The sequence below is a fragment of the Tenrec ecaudatus genome, chromosome 8 (genome assembly GCF_050624435.1).
Source record: "Tenrec ecaudatus isolate mTenEca1 chromosome 8, mTenEca1.hap1, whole genome shotgun sequence".
Lineage (NCBI taxonomy): Eukaryota > Metazoa > Chordata > Mammalia > Afrosoricida > Tenrecidae > Tenrec > Tenrec ecaudatus.
This window is the reverse complement of record NC_134537.1, coordinates 14,107,424-14,131,487: the sequence shown is the minus strand read 5'-3', so window position 1 is coordinate 14,131,487 and position 24,064 is coordinate 14,107,424. Positions and strand designations below refer to the sequence as shown.

The 24,064-nt window shown below is 39.3% G+C and overlaps 1 protein-coding gene across 6 annotated transcripts in view; it reads right to left on the bottom strand.

The window, feature by feature from the left end:
- NLGN1 (neuroligin 1) overlaps positions 1-24,064 on the bottom strand; it is an 808,081-nt gene that overhangs the window by 553,290 nt on the left and 230,727 nt on the right. For 3 of the 6 annotated variants that reach the window (XM_075555594.1, XM_075555595.1, XM_075555600.1), the window contains one exon: positions 5,109-5,168. The exons of the other annotated variants lie outside the window; for them this stretch is intronic. In XM_075555594.1, coding sequence (XP_075411709.1) covers positions 5,109-5,168 — 60 coding nt within the window. The remainder of the gene's footprint in view (positions 1-5,108; positions 5,169-24,064) is intronic. 6 annotated transcript variants of the gene reach the window in all.

Sequence of the window (24,064 nt, the reverse complement as noted above, 5' to 3'; positions counted from 1 at the left end):
TGAGATTAATGCCACGAAGGATATGAGTGACTAGAAAGAGGAAAAACTGTTTTACACAAAATCTGTAAATATTCTTAGTAAAATTTAAGAAAATGCAGTTTTCCTGTTATAGAACTATAGGGATTCTTTGATGGTGTTTTATCAGTGATTTATATTAGATTTCATTTGGATATTGTTTTATCTAAAAATGCAAGTGAGAGTTTACTTTTTTGAATAGTATAAAGATGTTTCATGTTAAAAGTAAAATAAACAGCAAAAATGATTTCTCTTTTACCTTGTTTTTAAAAGACCCAGCACCTTTGAATAAAATCTACCTGAGGGTAAGTACAAAATTCTTGTTACTAGGAGGTGTCTCAATAGGGTTGTGTGATCAGTGGATACCTGCAGACCAATTCTCAGTAATACACTTGTCTTAGCCTTAAAAAAAAAGTTCAATGCTAACTCTTCCATCCTCGGGGGTCTGCTGAGGCATTTGGGCCATATAAATTCAAGATAGAGAAGTCAGCTCAGAAGGTTATGGCCACTGATTTGGGGACTTCCAATTGAGTAATTCAGATGGACCATTTTGGAGGACACATGATAATTGGGGAGTTTACAAGAAGGGTGTGCCGAAAATTGCCCTGGTGAGAAAATGGACGAAACATGGACTTCGAGACGTCTGTTCTTTTCATCACGACAGTGTTCCTGCTCCTTTCTCCCAAGGTAGCGAGGGCTGCTCAGTGTTCATTCCATTAGGCAATGTGTCTGACCCACTCTTCGGACCTACCTATTCTTACCCCCTCAAACTCCCTTCTGCTCCCCAGAGTCAGAGCACATTGAAAAGGGACAGGATTTGAATCCGTCCAGGATGCCAATTCGGTCACTTGCATGTGCTTTAAATCAAAGGGTGCTGAAATCTGAAGGGATGGGTCAGAGAGCTGGAAGCAAACCTTCAGAGGAGTATTAGCCCTGTGGTAGGTGGAGAAGAGGTTGCGAAGCAAGAGATACACAGTGTGATTGTTGTTTGTTTGTTAAAGGTCTCTATGATTTTGCACCAATATTTTTGACAGCTCATTTATTAGTTAACCTATTATTTCAACTTAGAGTGACCCTATAGGACAGAGTAGAATCACCTCCAAAGGACTTCCAAGAATGGAATCTTTATCGAAGGAGAGTGAATTAACTTTCCTCTCAGACAAGGGCTGATGGATGATAGATGCTGACCTTTCAGTTAGCAGTCAACTTCTCGACCATGACATCACCGGGGCTCCTAAAAGGGTGGGATTAAAATTGCCAAACCCACAGCAGTAGAATTGTCCCAAAGAATTACTGAAACTATAGATCTTTGCAGAAGCCATCTCTCTCATCCTTGGGAGAAAGTGGGTTCGAACTGCTGGCCTTGCAGTTAGCAGCCTAATTCTGAATAGATAACACCCCTAATGTTTCTTAAACCATGGGGGTGTGGGGTGGAATCTTAATGCACTACTGTCTATTCATTTTCTAAAATTTCATGATAAAAGTATATTTGAATTAAGTTTCTAGAGCAAAAGAAAGTAAATAAACCTGTAATCCACACAATCACTTTGTCTTTTAAATTTTAGTAACTGTTTTATATTTAAGATAAACCAAAACTATAAGCAGCTGCATTGTCAGTGTGTCTAGAGCAGTTAATAGGGATTTATTTGAATCTGACAACCAGGCTTTAGAATCACAATTCCCTTTAATGGTCCAAATGAATAACTATTGGTCACATAAGCCCTCAAATATGTTACTGGTTTCTCTCTTTTTAAAGGAGCCATTAAGTTTTAATTGCCTACGTGGTAGAGTTTTTGTCATTTAACTGTTTTTTACATTGTGAAGCATCGCCTCAATTAAATCTTCCTCTGATATATCAAACGGCATTTTGAGAGAGTTTTGCGCATGCTCGGTTATCCTGATGACCCTCAGTTATCAAAATCTGCCAAAAGAAAGTTGGCCATATTTGTGCTTATTAAAATGGACTTAATAAAGTCACTGGTACATTTTTAGTCGAATAGTACACAGAAGCCTAAGAGACTTTTGTGTTTTAAAGCTCTATTGGATCTGCATCCCCTGAGTCATGTGATTTGCTAATGAGCTTAGGGTCAGTAGTGCCCAGGTCTAAAGGGAGAACTCATGTAGTTGCCACGCCTCATTGTCAACCCTGGAGTAGCTATTAATTTATGTTTGATATCAACTCAAGTCATATTAGTATTGAGGGATTTTTAACACCGTCAATTTCAAAATTTTAAAGACGTTTTCTCATAGCCCCCAAAGAAACTGATGGAAATCTAGAGTGCCTCTTTAAACCATTTTCTTTTTTAATCGATGGGAAAAGTCACAATACAGTTATTTTTCCCTATGATCCAGCACAAGGGAAAATATTCCCATCATGCCTCTGTTAAAAGCCAGTTAAGTGAGGCACGATGGCAGAAATACAAACCAGCCTTTGCTCCTCCCGGAAGCTCTCTTTTTGGTTGAGGACGGGGTTCTAGGGGATAGCTAAGAGATGGATTCAGAAATAGGGTGGAGGAGTCAGGGCACTGCCCTAGAGGATCATCTCCTAAGACTAATTCAATAGGCTTCTGGCTAAAGAAAAAGAAGAGTTTGTAAGTAATTACTATGTGCTGCTTTATGTTAAAGGAGCCCCGCAGCCATTGGCCATCGGACATTGGGCTGCAAACCACAGAACAAAAGCATCAGCCATGTCGGGAGAAAGACAAAATTATCTCTTCCCATAGGATGTGCAGGCCCGGGAAGCAGGGTGGAGGTGCGAGGACTCAGAACGGCTTAGATGACAGTGAGTTTTTAGTTTGGAGTTTATGTCCAATGGTGCTAATTCAAGAGTTGAAAGAAATCAAATATGAAAAGCGACTTCAATGCTCATTCACATAAAAGTCTACCAAATAACCTATGAATTAATGGAACACACCCTTGGGATTTTCAAGAAATGTTTTTATTCCCTGCCTCCAGGAATCGTGAGCTAATCTTTCTTTCTAAAGAATTATCCACAGCAACAACATAAAGGCACATTTAATTTGAACTGACATTCTACACTTCTGAGCATTTAAAAATGTTTATTGATTTGATCATTCTTTTGAGTGACTACCTTAGTTCTTAACCTGAATACTACATGCCAGTTTAAATAGGAGCTCAGGATATTTTTAATGGCTATTTAAAAATGTTAAATGGGCTTTCAAACAAGTCTATAAAATAGATTCATGTTTACAGGGCTCAGCTCACCATAGTAAGTCGGAGGTAGCCCTTAGTGAACAGGTAGAATGTCTTACTCCATGCGGTGTTATGAAAAGAAAAAGAAAGTCACACTGAAGAATTGATCAAACTATTTTTTAAAGAGGAAGATATTGATGCCTATAAACTTTGTGGCTGCATTAGGAAATGTTGGGGTTTATTTGAGATGTTTGGGTATTAAGATAGCAAGTAAGTAGTTAAGAACGGTGAGAGGTTTCATTGGGGACAGGCATCAAGGTTCTACAAAGCCAATAGCTGTCGTGAATATTTGAATATTTGAATATTTGAGATTTTTTAGAAAAAAATGCACTGACAAAGTGTTAATTCTCACAGCAAAAATAGAGGACAGAATGAAACTTCCTCCTTTTGGGTTTTCTGAGGAAACAAATCTTTATGGAGTAACTCACCAAACAACTTGAATTTCTTGATTTCTGATTAGTGTTTTAAAAATGACAATCTTTATTTGGGTACTATAGTTTATTTTTGCTATAAAACGTGCCAAATGATAACACTTGGGCAGCTATCATGACTTATTTTAACTATTAATGACTTCTTTTTATTTAATCTTTAATCTACTGCTAGGGTTCATAGAAAATAAAATTTTAATCAAATGGCAAAAAATGCATTTAATCTACATAATTCTTAAATGTTATCAAGCTTATAATCTGCTAGATAACTTTTAAAATATTCATACTATTGATTCTACTGGAAAGAGATTTTTTTTGAAAGAGATTTATTAAATATGTGCCTCAATGAAAATTGTGCAAATTGTTGAGTTAAGATTCATTCAATTACAGCTTCCTTGTAATTCATGGAACTAGCGCTTTAGTCACATTGGTTGGGGATTCTTCTGCTTTAGAAAAGGTTTATTATCCTATTATAAATAACTTTATGACATTTAATTTCCAGGTTTCTAGGAAGTACTTTAAAACCTGGAATTAAGACCGTCAGCTCTGTTGTGATCATAACTGTATGTGAGTTTTAAAATCCATGCCTGGAATTCAGATCAACTGAGAGGATCAATGGTCATACTAAATACCAGTTAAAGACACACTGAAGAATGAGATATGTCAAATTAATCTAGTGAGCTTATGATTTGCAATTGTATATTATAAGGAATTTGGAAAGAGAATAATTTTAGAAATATGTCCCTTTGGAATTTCAGGGCAATCTATCAGTCTTGTTGGAATAACACCTATAATGATTAACCAAAATACTTATTCTTCAAAGTCCAGAGTAGTACTTAAGTGACTGTACAATATTTTCAATAGTCATATAAATAGGTGCACTGACTTTTTTATTATCTATAAAAATTCATTTTTAATATTTAACCAAATCAATAGAAAGCAGTAATGTTTAAAGTATATTGCTCAAGAAACACTTTATATCAGCATTTAGCTTCATGTTATTAGGCATAGGGTTCTTTTTAAGCAAAGTCAAATATAAAAGTGAAACGCATTTTGATATTGGGTAAAATATTTACATAGACTTGAAAACATGCAAAATGGTTACAGAGAGACTACAAGGGGGATTGTTAGTTCAAAGAATATGGACAGATTTCAGTCAAAACATGGGATGAAACATATCAAGAGTCGGTTCAAGAAAACAAAACAGAACAAAAAGGCCCCTCATTTTAAAGCATTTTCATGGTCGGCATCAAAATGTAAAACTTAACACTTATTATATTAAAAAAATTAAAAATGCGTACTTATGTGTAACAACAAGCAAGAAGACAAAACACATCAAAAAACGGGAATTTAAAACAACTCTTCAAAAAAGACAAGAAGTAAAAAAATAGAAAAGGGTGGAAAAATGACTGAGGCCCTTGTCATGCAAATATATTTGGTGGAAAAAAATACCTTCATCTTCAGCACCGTCATTATCACCTAAATCATCTGTCTGTTTCTTTGTAAGGGGACCTAGGATTGAGAATGGAGAAATGGAAGGGGGAAAAAAAAGACAATTCAAGAATAAACAAGACTGAGGGCAAAAAATTAATGTAAATATTAAAATGCTCAAGGATATTTCCAAAAAGAGGGGAGAAGTGGTCATGTCAAAGTTGATTTTCTATTGCTTAAGAAAAAAAATCCTTTCCCTAAATTATCTCTTTAAAAAAATTTTGTTTGTGAATGTATCCAGCATAAAAATTACATTGTGACTTGGAATGCAGATTGTAAACAAAAGAACTTAAAAATATATCAAATGCATACAAAAAGTGAGAATCAGTTTTATTAGCTGAAATCACTTAGTCTCTTCTCATTTAAATTGGTGACAGTCATAAAGAAAGTAGTTCAGACTCATTCTTTAATCTAGGAGAATAAAAGAACATTAGGCAAAACAGAACTAAGAACATGTGGGGAGTACTATTTCCTTCTTTCTTTCTTTTTTGGTGAACACACTAGCATATGGGCTTGTATGTTTTTTAATTCGTACATTTTTCAAATGCGACACTCTAAAATTACTCGTCATGAGACAACTATTTCCCCTTTGGCTTTGATTTAAATCTTAGCTGTGAATTTCAGGCCTTTGTAACTTGGGCAGATGCTTCACCAGTTCATCTTCTCACTTGGCCCAAAGGCACCATAAATGAAAACCAGTGTTTAGATATTAAGGTTGTGAGAGAGTCAGGGTTTATATTTCTTAATCAATTTAATAATATAATGGAATTATGTCTTAGCACAATTTCATACATGGTATAGTTATTTATGATAGGATCATATTTCTGGAGGATAATTATATTAAAATACGGTCAATGTTTAATAAATGTTTTAGGATACTTAATGCTAATTTGCTAGAATAAAGAAGCACACAAAGGGGAGGCCAAAGATCATGAAAGTAATTTTAAGTGTCACAACATTGGCATATTTAACCCACTGAAAAGCAAGTGACGTTCTCTTTTTGTTCCACAGCCATTTAAGTTATGTGACATTTCATAATGTACATGCAAAATGAAAGCAAAACCAAACAAAAAAACACCTTACAAATACAGGATACTCAAGCTAAAAGATAGCCAAACATACAGCAGTAAGCAAGAGAAACTGACCATGCATAAAAGTAACAGTCACAGTAAAAGCAAGAGGAAAACATAAAAAGGAGTGGGAGTCCTATGTTGATGTCAATACTGTAAATCGTGAAGAAGCAGGCATTAACTCTAAGCACACTTCATAGGGAAAGATTGCTAAACATTTTGAGAAAGATTTCTCAGTCTTCCCATTGATTACTCTGCATTACATTTGTAATTCAAAACTAAACCTATAATCCAAACCCTCAAAGAAGGAGAAACACCATTCAGAAAACGGAGGAGCAAAAGTGAGACAGAACCTAGTTACGTTTCATCAGCAAAGAGAGGGCTTGAGAAACTGCCAACGATGCAAAGCCTGGAAATGCAGCAATTGATGGTCCAATCAAAGGGGTCCACTGACTGCCTCAATAGTAAAGAACAACGTCTTGGTCTCCAGGACATTGCACAGACAGACCCGGGAACCAGACAGAACAATTTAGGTGATAGCATTTGACAGGCACACCAGCAAGCAATCATTCCATTAAAAGCAAATCTAGATGAAAGCAATAGCTTATATTAATTGACTCTCAGTTGCTTCTTCATAGAAATCTATTTTTCTTTAATATGACCTGGTTCCAATGCAAAAAAGGACCCTTAGAATTATCTGATGTTCATTTAACAAGGTTGATGCATTTCTGAAATATAGCAATATGTTGAATTTAAATTTTAAATTTAAAAGTAGCTGCATATGGTGGCTGTGTGTGTAATGTCCCAATTTTAAACCACCACCTCGAATCGTAGACTTCGAGTATTATGCTTTTAAGGTTTTTAAAAATAATTTTTAAGCAGTAAATGAGCACACTTCAGCAATATATATTCTCGCGGCCCTCTTTTCAAGGGATTGATGTGTAAGAAGTATGTTTTATTTCTTGGTTAACAAGGCAGGGCGTGTACAGTAGTAGCTGAGTCGTTATTTGTCACTGCCACAAGCCATGAGCTACTCTCCTGTTTCAGTTCACCTGCTTAATTCTTGACTGTATTAGGACTATACAAAATGTGAGCTCCAAGGTGTTTTGCCAAAGCAACCGTTTACTGTTATTGGGAGGCATAAGTTAAATCCATCACCCTTAAATCCAATCAAATCAACCCGGTCCCTTCACTGTGAAGGGCAATACCACGCTTCTGGACAATTCACATTGTGAAGGGCTATACCACGCTTTCGGTCCTGCCTTTTCTTTCCTCCTTAGATTACCCAAGGCCATTAACCTGAAATCTCTCAGGCTCCACAGTGACTGAGCCATCGTTTGACATATTCTCAAGGTGGACAGAATTGCTAGCCTTTCACCAACCATAAAGGAGCCTTGGTGGCATAGTGGGTTGTCCTTTGGCCTACCAACCACAAGTTCGGCACTTTGAAACCACTGGCTACTCTGGGAGAAAGGATTTCTACTCCCTTAAAGGCTTACAGTCTCCGCATCGGACAGTGTAAGACATGAAAAAACAATAACAATTTATAAACTATCAAGGGTTTGTAAGGGAGGGAGGGTGTGGGAGGGAGGGGAGAAATGAGGAGCTGATACCAAGGGCTCACGTAGAAAGAAAACATTTTGAGAATGCTGATGGCAACAAATGTACAAATGTACTTGAAACAATGGCTGGATGGATTCTGATAAGAGTTGTAAGAGCCCCCAAAAAAACAATTGGAAAAAAAAGTTACAGTCTCCAAAATCCACAGGGGTTGTTTTCTCGCTCCCACAAAGTTGCTATGAGTCTGAACCTATTGGAGGGCAGTGAGTGTATGTGTTTTTTTTTAATTGGTGAACAGTAGCTGCTATATTGTAAGACATATTTTATTATGGCACGCACTCCCATCTCTTCACAATAATACAGAATTACTTGTTTCTGTGAGACTTCATCTGCATAAACCGAGACACTAGCGGAACGGTATTCAATATGAAACTAGTGACCATCAAATTCATCAAGTCGATTCTCACTCATGGAAACCCATTGTATGTCTGAGCAGAATGGTGCTCTACAGATTTTGCCATGATTGTTTTGGGGTTTTTTGTTTGTGTGTGGGGGCGGGGTTGGGGCGAGGGTAGGGGAGTACTTATAAAGGTCTCCTATGTGCCTCTGGATACATCTTCAGCATTTCAGTGAGTAGCCTTGCTCATCAACCCTTTGCGCTGCCAGGTATTCCTGATAGGCAGAGGTTCTCTATGGACGAAAAGGTTGACACCGCTTTGTGTGACATTTACTGTCCGTGCTTCCAAGAAACTGTGCCTCTTCAGTGACTTGCGCACTGACTACATCCACTCATGGAATAAGCTGTCTTTCACATGTGATGAAGTAAACGTAACTGAAGAACTAGAAGCACACAGAGGTACGCAGCACCATAAATGCATAAGAACATCATTATACTTCTAACAGCTAAAGACGTTCACTTATTGAATACTAAGTAAAACCTTATTATAGATTATATTAAATTGCTTCCACCGTGGGGACTCCAGTGCTATTTTAGTGATTCTAGCATAACTGGGTTTTCTTAACATCAAGAATTTTCTACACATCTGCTTGTTGAAGATTCCCTGTGAAGAGAAGGGCTGATAACCATTTCTGGCAAAACTGATTATACGAAGAAGGAGAAACAGATTTCCTTCATCTCTTACACCGAAAGGCACTGAGAATAAATAACTGAAAAGGTCCAGATTTGCAAGTTGAGAAACCTGACATTCGTCTTGGGAGGAAGCGTCAGTAAACATGTGCCTGAGGATTACAGAAACAGATCCCAACAGGATCTCAACATGCCTGTGTCCCGTCTGGAAGCAAGCCTGTCGACTGCCTGATCTCCCTACTTCCTACAGATGACCTCATCCCCCTCAGTGTACTGCTTTATGCTAAATGGTTACAATTGATGAAACTGCAGGAGCTGAAACCTTTTAATTATAAAGAAGATTCCTATAAAAAAAACTAAAAAAGAGAATAATATTGTCAAGAGTCATTTGTGCTCATTTTTCTTGCAAAAATGAAACCACCTGCTTCTAGAGGTCACATATTCCTATCAATGGAGCAACATGATTTGCCTCAAAGGTAAGGCATTTATCTTTCAAACAGAAATCACAGTTGTTAGCAGCATTCCAACCACAAGCTAGGCTTCTTTTAAACTACAGTAATGCATTTCCAAGACCTCAAGTTGTAAATAGGTGGCTTAAAGCACCAGAATATAAAGGGAATGAGACTTCTAAAACCTGAGTGTAGAAGTGATTTATTCTACCTTGGAACTCGAGAAGGTCCGTCCTCCCTGAGGAGCGTGCACATAACTCTCATTAGAGTTAATAGGAAAGTAGACCTCTTGTCATTTTCAAAGGGAGGGAGAGTAATTACTATATTTTATATCTCCTATAGGCAATAAATAGATTCAGTGCTGAAACAACAGGACTACTAGAGGTAAGCAAAGGTAAATGGAAGTCCTACCCATGAACTTTGAGCTCATTTCATCCCCACATACTTTCTTTGCCATTAGCCTGAGAATAACTCAAAATCCTGGCCCTTCCAAAGACCATAGAATGCATTCTTTTGTTCCAAAATATGACCACAGTGATTTTCACTTCTTAAAAAAGGAGCAAAAAGACCAACATCTCTCTGTAGTTAACTGGAGAATAATTATGTGCTCTGAAATAATTACTCTCCACCCATATTAATGCTGCTTTTTAATCATTCTCTTTGATGAAGGGCTAATGTACTTCAGGCCTCAAATACATTAGAAGTGATTATAAATTCCTTCATTGCAGGTTCAATTCAGCAGAAATTATCCGTACTTTGTGTCACACACATCTGTGAAAGGCAAGTAGGTTGAAGGTATTATTAGCTCCTGACTTAGGTGGCTGGCTATGAGAAATGTATCCTGCTCACAGGAACAGAACACGTCTTTGAAATTTTCAGAATTATTTAAAGCTCTTGTCTCCAGTAAGCCCCGCAGTGATAGATGGGAAACCTTGGCTAATGACCTGGTCCCCCGTTTCCTCACCCTCTTTTCCCAGCCATATTTACATCAACTGATACCAGGACTCCTGTGGACGTTTTCCCAGAACTGGTGAACTGAACCACCATGGGGCAAGAGCCTTTGAAAGTAGGTTCCATATTTTCAGGGATGTATTCTCTTCGGACAATATGTAGCTTATGAAACTTGAAACAAGGAGATGAAAAAGCTTCTTTGGGTCGAGTCATTGCGTAGAGTTCCTATATCTTGATAAGAAAAACAAGTTTTCCTCTAGAACATGACTTGGATTGCAATATGTTGAAGTCAAAGGCAATCCTGTTTAGAATAAATGATAGGACCTGAGCAAAAAAAATGTAGATACAAAATAAATACTATGGGTGAATCCCTTCTCTGAGGATCACCAAATCTGTACACGCTCATGGATTGCTTTTCAGCACTTTTAGCATTGAATTAAAAAAAAAATTCAGATGCAGTGTTTTCACAGCATCAAGAGTCTCAAATAATGAATTGGAGGAATGATGTATAAGTCCTTTAAGCTTTGCTGGGACATATCCTCCACTGCCATTACTCTGAAGAAGAAATTACACAGCACTGTACCTAACACAGTAGGTCGGTAGAGATACACGGGTACCAATGCCCAGAGACGAGTCAGTGAGAGATGAAGTTTAAAATGGCATCGAGAGCCCAACTCTCCACAGGGCTGTGTTAGTCATTTACATGGGTTATGCTAGGTGCTCAGGCTTTGTGGTGGCAAAACACCTTCATAAAAAATCACATTGGGTAGGAGAAAGAAAAATAATCACACAGGGAGCTAGCTGTATACTTACAAATTGTGATAAGTGTGAATAAAGGGAACCTTTAATGTTATGACAGGTTATACTTGGATAGGCAGCTGAATCTGGGAAGGCCTCATTGAATAAGTGCTTTGGAGTCTGCTGAGAAGGACATTATTATTTAGTGCTCAGCACACACAGAGCCTGTAGCTGGGGATGCAGGAGGGTGTTCTAAAGATGGAATTACATCCCTACAAGACAGGTAGAAGCCCTAACACCTCTAACTGTGAATGCAAACTGCACTCCTTTGACCAATACCATTTTAAAAGATTCGATTACCAAATGAAGGAGGTCAAGCTAGACCTGGATGGGCCTGATTTCTTCTGGTTGGTGTCTGACAAGAGGGAAGAGCAGCCACAGAAACAGAATCAAACAGGAGGAAGACAGAGCCTACTTGAAAATGTATGCAAGGCCAATGAATGCCCCAAATGTCCGGGACTACCAGAAGCTACCAGAGAGGGCATGACTGCCATTGCAGACTCCAATCTCCACAACCCTAATACAATACATTTCTGCTCATGAAAACCACTCAGGTTGTGGCACACCTAGGAAAATAAGGCAGGAAGGAACAAGATACTCTCCGAAGCAATAGCACATAGAAGGCCCCCAAAGAAGCATAATCTAGGCGAACCATGAGGCTGGTGTACAAGGGGTAGAGCAGAGAACAGTGGGAGGTGAGGATAGAGAGCTAGCCCGACATCCAGCAGAGCTTGCAGCTCCTCTAGCCTGGGGACTTTGTCTTAATCCTAAAAGCAATGGGACGCGACTTAAAGGGTCAAAGCACACACTGATAGACCCTGCTCTTTCTGAATCTTGAGCAAAATAAGGCAAATTTCTTCTAAGAAATATGCTAAAGAATATTTTTACAGACTCCAGCAGCCTGTTTTCACCAGCTTCGTTTGAGTGGAATGAGTCGACATACAAGAAGCCAGCAATGCCAGCTTCTTGATTGGGTCACAAATAAAGTGGGGATTCTCCCAAAGTAATATCAAAGATCCCAGCACACCTGAAACTTTAGAGAGAATTTAAAGATGAAACTAAACACATGTACGCCTACATTCACTTTGCTTTTAAATGATGATATCTTTAGTAGTACTACATTTTTATAAAGATGAACTCTTCTGCCAACCTCTGGCTGGATGTTTCACTGGTGTCTTGGTGCAGTGGGGCTACCCATCAATTCATCTCCAGAGCCAGGTGCCTCCAATGTGGGCTTTTCTTTCAGAGATTTAATTCTTCCCTTGGTTTCCAAGCCCTAACTTAACCTGCCTTGACCTTCAATCATTCCCTCTTTCTCCTGTTCTTACTCAGATTTAAAATTTTCAAGAGGCGTCCAATTCCTCAAACTGCTCATTATCCCTGCTTACTGCATTATTGTTTTATCCTGTTGACTGTTGCTATCATCATCTCGCTGTCCACATTAGGCATGAACTTAGACTTGAAGTTGGAAAGGATAACAGTGACAAATTATCAACTGCTAAATTGTACCTCCTTTACCCCACCAATGTGATTCCTTCTAAGACGATTAATGCAAACCTTCCACAGGAAGAAGATTCAAAACATAGGCAGCCTAACAGATTGGGGAGTCTTGTCACTGTCAGTTTTTAAATAGCTATAACATGACAGATGAAAATTGAATGTGTTTTAAACTCGTTTTTATGTTTTCGAAATTCATGACCCCAAATAAGATATTTTATATTTTAAATGAAAACAAGTCCTTTAGGATAGTTTTTAACACTGTGATATAGCAGATTAATTTTCTTTAATCATCAATTTCAATGACTCACTCCCACCAAACAAAATTCACTGCCATTGAGTCAACGCTGACACAAAGCCGTGCTATAGGCCAGGGTAGAGCTGCTCCTGTGGGTTTCCAGGACTGTAATTCTCTTTTTTTAACCTTCTTTTTCTTATTTTTTAATCATTTTATTAGGTGCTCATACAACTCATCACAAGCCATACATACATCAATTGTGTCGAGCACATTTGGACATTCATTGCCCTCATCATTCTCAAAACATTTGCTCTCCACCTAAGACCCTGGCATCAGCTCCTCATTTTCCCCCTCCCTCCCCGCTCTCCCCTTCCTCATGAACCCTTGATAATTTATAAATTATTATTTGTATAGAAAGCCTGGCCTTTCTCCTGTGGAACAGCCAGTAGTTTCTAACTGCTGACTTCACAATTAGCTCAATGCCTATGAGGTTTTGGCTGGCGGAAGGCCATGGATGACAGTAGACGTGCAAGATAAATCTGTGCAATCTACACAGTGAAGAAGGCTCTGGTGACGTCCCTCTCTCCCAAAGGGAGGAATGGGAAGAACCCGGTTACCAAATAGGGAGCTAGTCCGTTGGTTCCCCCTTCTGATGCATGAAAGGCCAGATCTGATTTGCAACATTTTGTGTTTTTATTGTTGTTCTTTTTCATATTGGGATTTATCTCAGATGTATTTTGTCTTCGGAGGCAACCCTATTGAATTTGGGGTCTCTGCTTTTCTGTGTTTTTGTATAGGAAACCCAGGATCGATGAGCCTACAGAGATAGCAAGTCAAATAGGGGCACCTGGTGGGTCAGTGATGGAAGCAGAATAAATGGGACGTGCTATCAAGGAGTTCAAAAGGAAGAGAGTGTTTTGAATGGCTCTTGGCAGTGATTCTTTCTTCCTACCCAGGTTGGAATAGTTTTGAAACACGCTACGGTGGTTCTACTCACCAGATACCATAAATATTAAGGAAATAGTAGACTCTACTGTTTGTGGATGCTAGAAATGGCTGAAAGTGTGTCATTTGAGTCCATTACTCGACACTTTAGAAGAAAGGCTAAGAATCTACTCCCAAAAAACTCAGCCACTGAAAGTCCAATGCAGTACAATTCTACTCAGACATGCATAGGGACAAGCAATGGACAAGCACCCTGTTTGGTAACCAGGTTCTTCCCATCCCTCTCTTTGGGAGAGAGGGACGTCACCAGAGCCTTCTTCACTGTGTAGATAGCACAGATGAATCTGCGCTTCTACTGCCATGGAGATAACTCTATGGCAAACGGGAATAGGAAAACACCTAGTGCAGGCAGGTCCCTGGCAGGAAGTCCAATAAATAGAGTGTGTGTGTGGGGGGGGGTTCAAATTAGGATTCTTTGGACTAGCCTAGAAATTTTAAAATGACAGCATCAATCAGTACATTTCACATAATCCTTCACAAGTATAGAGCCATTGGTACTCATGTAGTTTAGGCACGTGACCAGGAGCTAACAGTGCCTGTGGGAGAACCTCATGCATCGTAAAGCAGAGGGTCAGCCCAAAATAGGACGCTCCATCATGGGATGGACTGACATAGAAGATACAGCAATGGGCTCAAGTGTAGCAATGATGGCCAGGATGGCATAGGGCCGGGCCGTCTTTTACTCTTTTGTCCATCAGGTCTCCATGAGTCGGGACCCACTTGAGAGATCCTACAACCACAACTCTCCTTGCTGGTTCATTTCATTTAGATGTCCTGGAATGTTCATTTTGATAAATTGTTTATAGACATGTTTTTATATGGAAAACCTCAGAGAGAAATCTTAAAAAGAACCTAATCAAGTTGGAAGGACAAACTGTCTCAGAGTTTCAACCAAATGAGCAATAGCCGCTAAGAAGAATAATTCCCAAGTAATGCATATTATTAAACTGAGTCGTGTGTGGAATAATTTAAGTGTGGAAACATTAAAAGACTTCCTTGACTTGAGCGAACAAGAATAACCGTGGCTAATGAATACCACCGCATGAAATAATGAGCATTTCCGTAGCGTTCAGTACATAACTAATGTCTCAGTGTGCAGCTTACAGCATTCCTCCCCACGTGATTCCTTCAGAATGCCCCACTGGCCCGTGACTCACAACCCGAGAGGAGGCTTGTGCATGGCAGGGCAGTTTCTTTAGGAAGTTATTATAGCCTTGTGAGCTGATATCCTTTCTAACAAGACACATTATAATTTTAATATTATCTCTTTGTGATTGTCTGGGATATTTCTAAGCCTATAAGCTTATAAAATGGAAATGCTGCTCTTCTAGACCAGCGGTTCTCAACCTGGGTCATGACCCCTTTGGGAGTCAAACGGCCCTTCCCAGGGGTCGCCCAATTCATAACAGTCGCAAAATGACAGTGATGAAGTAGCAACAAAAATAATTATATGGTTGGGGAGTCACCACAACATGAGGAACTGTATGAAAGGGTCATGGCATTAGGAAGATTGAGAACCACTGTTCTAGACTATTTATATTGTGGAATTGTTTGGAAACAGTTATATATGTGTTTGCATACTGGCTCTTTTATCTATAATCTACATCATTTTAGGCATGCTATTTTATCCCATACAGATTTGGGAGGAAGACATTACCCATCTAAAATATGATGATGATCAATAACAGCACAGAGAAGTATATTTGTTTATACAACACTTCACTATTTTTTATCCCAAATCATTATTAAACATGCTATGCTTTATACAAAGACTTCCTAGTATAAGAGACACAAATAAAAACCCAAACAAGAAACCAACAAAAAAGATGCCAATAGAAATCCCGATAGAAAAGAGTTGAAGTGCCCACTTGGGGTTTCTAAGGCTGTAAATCTTTACAGGAGCAGAAAGATTCAAATCACTCCCTTTAGAGACTGATGGGTTTGAACTGTTGGCCTTCTGTGTAATCGCCCCATGTGTAAGCCACTGTATTTCCAGGGTTCCCTATGAATGAAGAAAGGGTGAAGAATTTGTTGAATCTTGACTAAAATCCCCACTTAGTCCCCTCATCAGCACTTGATCTTGGTCATTTTCTCACCATCTCCATTACTAGGTTCCTTCAAATGTAAAAGGTAACACACATTTAGCACAGCGCCGTGAGGACTCAACATTGTACAGTGGATAAAAGAGCATAAGTAGGACACCAAGCCCCTGCTAGTCCTATCTGTAGACTACAGTGATATCACTGAGAACTTACGGACTGTGAACGCCTTACAATGTACTAAGTGCCTCGTGAATAAATGGGCCAACTCATTTCCACTGGGTTTCTAACTTTGACCCAGCCCTCACTTATTTCATAGAGAAATTTCACTAAAATAAAGTATTTTTTGCACATAATATATGGCCAAATGTTATTGGATAAACAAGGAGACAAAACAAACCCCAAGCTTCAATGAATATATTTCACATCAAATTGGTTTTGAGAAAAATAAATATCCTGAAACAAGAAAAATACTTCTCAGGAAGAATGAGTTTGCAAGTTTCATTTATTCTATGACTGAAAACCTTGTTAGCAGGCAGGAATCAATAATTGATTAAGTAGTACTTTCTACTAATGACCCAGAAACATTATGTTGAAATAAACAAACAAAAAACCCTCATTGAATGTGATATTAATAAGTTTGCTCTATTATTTGAGCATTCTGTTGAGTCATCTGTCTTTGGAATGGGCACACATATGATCTCTTCTAGTCAGTTGGCCAAATAGCTGTCTTCCAAATATTCTGCCATAGACAAGTAGGTCCTTCTAGTACTTCATCAGCTTGCTGACTCATTTCAACTGCTATTCCATCAATTCTTAGAGACTTGTTTTTGGCTAATTCAGAGTTTCCACTTCTTTCCAGCCTACTTTATACCTGGAAAAGGAAACATTTATAAATTACCTGATTTGCAGATGACCTGATATGCAGATGACCAAACCTTGCAGATGGAAACAGGACTTGAAGCACTTTCTGATGAAGATCACCTATTGCTGCTTCAGAGTGGATTATGGCTCCATGTAAACATGACCCAAGTCCTCACAGCAGGACCAAAAGGGAACATCATAAATTGAGAAAAGGTTGTAGTTGTGAAGGATTCTGTCTTCCTTGGGTCCACAAGCAAAGCTCATGTGAAGCTTTCTAAGGATCACATACAGAAGAACTATTCTAATTTCCATTTTATGGGGACCAGAAAGGACGACCTGGGGCTCAGAAGATGACAAGTTTCCCACAGTCTTTCATTTACTAAATGGTGCAGGATGTGGATTCAGCCTGTGTTACTCTCGAATTTAAAACCAAGAAAGCTACAGTAAGTCCGCAAGAACCAAAATCCAACCTGGAGTCTATTCCACATGAATTTTTTTAAATGTTTTATTAGGGGCTCATACAACTCTTATCACGATCCATACATCCATCATTTGTGTAAAGCACCCTTGTAAATTCACTGCCCTCATCATTTTCAGAGCATTTGCTCTCCACTTAAACCCTTGGCATCAGGTCCTCTTTTTTTCCCCTCCCCACTCCCCCCTCACTCATGAGCCCTTGATAATTTATAAATTATTATTTTGTCACATCCTGCCCTATTCGACATCTCCCTTCACCCATTTTTTTGTTGTCTGTCCCCCAGGGAGGAGGTTACATGCAGATCCCTGCAATCGGTTCCCTCTTTCCAACCCACTCTCCCTCTACCCTCCCAGTATCGCCCCTCATACCCTTGGTCCTGAAGGTATCATCCACCCTGGATTCCCTGTGTCTCCAGCTCCCATCTGCACCAGTGTCCAGCCAGACTTGCAAGGTAGAATTTGGATCATGATAGTGATGTTGGGGGATGGGGAGGAAACATATAGGGGCTAGAGGAAAGCTGTATTCTCCATTGGTGCTGCATTGCACCCTGACTCATCTCCTCTGCTAGATCCCTCTGCAAGGGGATCTCCAGTAGCCCCACATGAAGTTTGAGAACATCTCAAGAACAGATTTCATCACTGAACACATGTGACAGACCTTGATGAGCTGTGTGAGGACATCAAGACCATGAATCATGGAGGAACCGAAAGAGTCATTAAAGAGACAGGAAAGGAAGAAAGCCAAAAGGTCAAAGTGAATGTCAGAAGAGACTCTGAAAGTTGCTCCTAACCTTAGACTAATGAAAGCAAATGGAAGAAATAATGCTGTGTAACAGCAGACCCCAAATTGCAAAGGGCAGCCTGAGAACACAAAGATAAACATTATAAAGTAATGTGAAATCCCCAGAATTAGAAAAACAAAAGGGAAGAACACGCTCATTATTACTTAAATGGAAAGAACTCAAGAAAATATTCAAGCCTCAAGTTGCAGTCTTGAAAAGTTTTGTAGGCATACTATTGAATAAAACAGGAAACAACAAAAGAAAATGGAAAGAATACACCGAGTCACTATACCAAAAAGAACGAATAGACACCCCACCATTCAGGAGGTAGCGTACGAGCAAGAACCAACGATGGGGAAGGAAAGTGTTCAAGTTGCACTGAAAGCATTAGCTAAAAATAAGGCTCCCGAAATTGACGGAATATGAACAGAAATGTTTCAAGTTGAGGAAGCACTTATTTGTCTGCAGTAGGAGATTTGGTAGGCAGCCACATGGCCTACTCACTGGAAGGGATCCATATCTGTAACCATTGCCAAGAAACATCACATGACAGAATGCTCAACCTGTAGAACAATATCCTTGATATCACACACAAGTAAAATTTTGCTGAAGATCACCCAAAAAGGATCACAGTATTACATTGACAGGGAACTGCCTGAAATTTAGGGCTGATGTGGAAAATGACATGGAATATGGTATATCATTGCTTATGTGCATGGTTTGGGGCTGAAAGCAGAGAATACCAGAAAGATGTTTGTGTTTTATTGACTATACAAAGGCATTCACTGTGTGGACCATAATAAATTGTGGGTAACCTTGAGAAGAATGTGCATTACAGAATTGTGCACATGAGGAATTTGTGCATGGCTCATTAGGCAGTTATGCTAACAGAACAAGGGAATAGTGCATGATTTCAAATTGGGAAAGGTGTGCGTCAGAGTTGTATCCTCTAACCAAACTTGTTCAATATGTAAGCTGAAAAAGAGTCCTAGAGGCTAGATGCAGATGAAGAAGAGGGTGGCATCAGTGTTGAATGCACAGTTATTAACAGCCTGCCACATGCAGCTGATACAACCTTGTTGAAATCGAGAAGGGATCGAAGCACTTGTTCAGGAAGATCAAGCACTGTAATCTTCAGTGTGGATTACAACTCAAATGTCAAGAGACCAAAATCCTCAAAACTGGAATAATAGGTAGGTAACATCATGATAAATGGAGAAAAGAGTGACGTTGTCATGCCTGAACCCACAATCCATGTTCATGGAAGCAACACTCAAGAGATTAAAAGACACATTGCTTCAGTTAAATCTGTTGCAAAATGCCTCTTCAGAGTATTGAAAAGCAGGGCTGTTTCTCTGAGAACCAAGGGGTGCCTGAGGTATCACATGGCATTGGGTGCACTGAAATGAAGATAAAACTAAATGAATGGAAAATGAAATGGGGATGTGAGAAGAAACACATGATGAATCATATATACACCCACAGATACGTAAGTATCTGCGAGGGGGTACCCCCCACAATCCCCGGAATTTCCCTCCAAAGCTATGTATTTAATATTCGTTTACATAACAACCTTATCACCTTCAAAGTACTCTCCATTACACTTAATACATTTGTCAAATCTGCGGTTCCATTCGTGGAAACAATTTTTCAAACTCATCTATTTGGATGGCTGACCTCACTTCATCCCTTGTTTTTTTCCTTCACCTCTTCTATGTCATCAAATCGCTGTCCTCTCATGTCCCTCTGCATTTGTGGAAACGAAAAGAATTTGCATGGAGTGAGGTCAGGTGAGTCAGGTGTTGGGGGGCAAGCGAGGCATACTCGTTTTTTGGGGCCAAAAGCTGGTGCATTGAAATGGCTGTCTGAGGAGGTGCATCGTCAGAGTGGCAAAACCAATCCCTCGTCTGCAATAAATCAGGACTTTTTGTGACCTACTGTTACACAATCTTTTCAGAATGTCTAAATACAAAGCTTGGTTAACAGTCTGACCCGGTGGAATGAACTCCAAATACATTACATGTCAATATTTTCAATTATTCTGGAAGTTGATGGACATCCAGAACAAGGTTGGTTATCAATGGACATTTCATCTTTTTTTTAAATGAGAAAACTACTCATACACTTGAGATTTTCCCATAGCACTGTCCTTGTCAGCTGTGTTCAATATTGCAATAGTTTCTGCAGCATTCTTTCTGAGCTGGAAACAAAATTTCATAGCTGGATGCTGGTCTCTTAAATCAACCATTCCAAAAAAAAGAGGTTTGAGCCAAACTGCTTTTATGAAAAATTCACCGTGGCCAGAGAGAAGCTTCCCAGGCACCATCACTGGGTGAGCTAACACAGAGCAAGTTGCTGGCTGCTGGTCTAGTGGGGGGGAAAAACCTTTACAATGAAAGCTCCAATCCACTCAGCACAATTCCGTTTTTGGGAGTACTCCCATATATGTATATATGTATGTATACAAACACACACATATATAAATAAACATGTGTATATATTTAGACGCCGACATATTTTTACTTCTTTATCTGCTCATTATGAGCACAGGCTCTAGATTGAGATTACCTAAAGTAGTATCCTGGCTCCTCTACTCCACCAACTTTGGGGACACTTGTAATAATCTTGAGCCCAGATTTATACAAGGTAAATGAAGCATAGCAATAATACTAAATAGCTAGGGTTGTTTCTAAGGTTCAAAGTAGCAGTATGTGTATAGCGCTAAGATTTATTTAGCAAATATAAGGCATATATTATTGTTTTCTTGTTGGTTGCCATTTAGTTTAAATCAACTCATTATACTCAGAGTCGAATTGCTTCATGGGGTTTTCATTCTCCTTTGCCTTAAGGGGTATTGATATAGTTAAAGTTTATTGTGCCAACCTGGCTGATAAACACTCCTGGGTTAATTGAAGGCTGAAGAGATAAATGGCTCGGTGAGCCTCACCTTTTGAGTCTCTTGCTTTGTGATGGTCATACCAGGATGCAGCTGCCTTAGCCAGTTCCCTGCTTCAACTGGCAAGGCTCACTTCCTGCAAGACATCCCCAAGGAGAAGCTGCATGGACTTACCCTGATGCAGCCCTGGGTGCTAGAGCAGCTGTGTGGAGACCTCTGCCAGCAGAGATGCCTACACGTTCACTGATTCGGCTCTCCACCTGAAGTCGGCATCGTTGTGTCCGTTTTGTGAGATGGAGGAGGATTTTGCGGATGGGTGTTGGACATATGGGTTAATAGGTTAATGTTGGACTTGTGGGCTTCGGCAGCACTGGGTTGTGATGGTTTCTTGAAGTGCACTTAACCTTTATATAAAACTCTCTCTTATACATGAGTTTCTGTGGATGTTTCTCTAATGTCCCCAGACACACACAGGTATACAGTAATCCTATTGATTGACCCATTAGTTCAGTCAATATAGACTCTAAAACACGGCCGATTAAAGGAAATTGTACGGTGTATGCATATAGGCTGACCACGAACCATGCTCCATGCACTATTGACTTGCACTGGGTAGATTCATGTGGCTGGACACTATTACACAAACTGTGCAAGTTGGTGACAGCGCAAGTCTTCTAACAATATTCACTCAGCACAGCAGAGCTACGCCCTACGAGATTGATACCTGTCAAAAGGAAGCATTAAAACAGTAACTATGTGGTCGTTCTGGGCTACCATTCACTGGGCACCCTCAAGGCGACAGATTCAAAGTCCAACCCACGCCAGTTCTATGCCCAGGCTCAGTCAGCATCTGCATTTCACTAGGGAGTTTTAGCCTTAAACTCAAGGTGAACAAGTGCATTTGAGGTAAAGCTGGGTTCACTTAGTGGCCTTTCTACTTGCTGTCCTTCTGATGGGTGTGGCTCTTCATAGCAGACATCTTTCCCCAGCAGACCACCAGGCCTGTCTTCGAGGATCCGCTGGGTAGATGTGAACTACCAAGGTTTTGCCTGGTTAGTCCAGAGTTTAACCATGTGTGCCACCCAAAGACTGCGCTATATTAAATCGAAAAGGAGAGCAAACACACAAAAAATTACACTGGTTGAAATCACAATGACTGCTGAAGGAAGAACATGTGTGGGATGCCTTCTTAAAATGGTGAAGGTTCAGATTGCATTTAATGGCATCCGTGAGTGCCCACACGCTGGTCAGCCTTTAGTCATGATAGATTTGAACTTGATTACCCAAAAATGAGGATAAACACTTTGTTCACCTCTCTTCAGAATGTCAGGGGTGAGTTTGTAACAAAGAGGGAGGGGAATGCAGAATATTTGAAAGCAAAATGTCAGAGCAATTCTTTTTTTCCCTTGTAATAATACTCAGCAGGGAAAGAGTCAACAGGTTTGGGATATGCTAGAATTTCTAATACCTTGCTAAGAGTTAAAATACCACCCCAAAATGATAGTACTAATAAATTTGGGGGAACGTGAAGAATGGTCTACCCTGGAGGAACTCATACTTCTAAGGTTTTTGAATATTACAATGTTTTGCTAAGTCTACCACTTGGCCACTCGGGGAGAACACCAGGGAAGGGTTGACTCTCATCAGCACACGCTGGGAGGGCTGGCTTGGGAATGGCCCTGCTCACATGGCCCATAGTGTGCTCAGCTTAAAAGCTTCTCCAAGTGACAACCCGGTAGCTAAGAGCTCCCATCGTAGCTTGAGTATGAATTGTGGTTTGAGGGAACCCAGGAGCAAAATTAAGGCATTTGATCTTCAAAATATAAACATGCCTTCTTAAAAGAGGCTTATCTTTCAAGTATTTAATAGTTGCTGGATTACAAGAATCAATATAGGATAAGAGGCCCTATATTTTATGGATTTCCCCTTCCCAGCAATTTCATTCTTCCGTGTAAGCTCTTAACATGATTTCAGTCAAACTGTTTTAGATAAGATAGTGCAGAATAATAATATGTATCAAAGGAAACACTTTTTAAGAGTAATATTTAGTTATTTGTAGCCAAGATTGCCTCTGAAAAAATTTTTTAACAATAGATTGAAAAATGCTTTTTCCATTTAGTGCCCAGTATTTTTACAACACAATTATATTTTCCTTAATATATGAAAATCACAGTTGATTTTGTGAAATGTTTCACATTTAGATAAATAGCTGCTATGTTAGATATCATGGAATTTTTATTTTAATGAAGAAAAATAGAAGTATCTATTAAAATGTAAAGCAAAAAAATACGCAACTGACTTTAGGCAAAATATGTGCTTCATGTATTTGTACATGAATCAATGTTTGTCATTTTGAAGTACACCCAGAGAGGATGCAATGTGGAGCACCCTGTAGAAAATAATTTGGATAAATTAATCTCTTTCAAAGGAAAAAAATAAATCCATTAATATTTGTTTCATAGGCTACCATTCATATGCATATTTTTAAATGTAAATGCTTCATATTTATTTAGTGTTAAATCACCTCTTGTGAGTCATACTAAGGACTAGAGCCTTCATAACTGATTGCAACTCAGTGAAAAGAAAACCCAAATCCTCACAAGATGACTAGAGAACATTATGACCGAGAAAAGACTGAGGTTGTCAAAGATAGCCTCTTGCTTAGATCCACAGTCAAGGTTTGTGGTAACAACAGTCAAGCAATCAAAAGAAGTGTGGTAGTAGACAAATCAGCTTCACAAGACCTCTGTCAACTATGGAAGAGCAAACATATTGAGGATTCAGGTGTGCCTGACCTACGCCATCGTATTTTCAATATCCTCATATGCCCTTGACAGTTGGATATTCAGTACTCAAGACTGCAGAATGGATGACTTGAATTGTAATGTTGGTGAAAAATATTGAAAGGTACCCTGGACTGCCAGACAGATGAATGAACAAATCTTTCTTTGAGGCCGTATACCCAGAAGACTGCTCAGAAGTGAGGATGACCAGACGTGGCCTCACGGACTTTGGATATGGTACCAGGAGAGACCAGTCCCTGGAAAAGGACATCATGTGTGATCAAATAAAAGGATTAGGAAAAAGAGGAAATACTTGGACTGATTGACAGTGGCTGTACCAATTGACTCAACTTAATAGTCATGGTGGGAATGACACAAAGCAAGTCATGTTTCATTTTGTTGTGCATAGAGTCGACAGCCT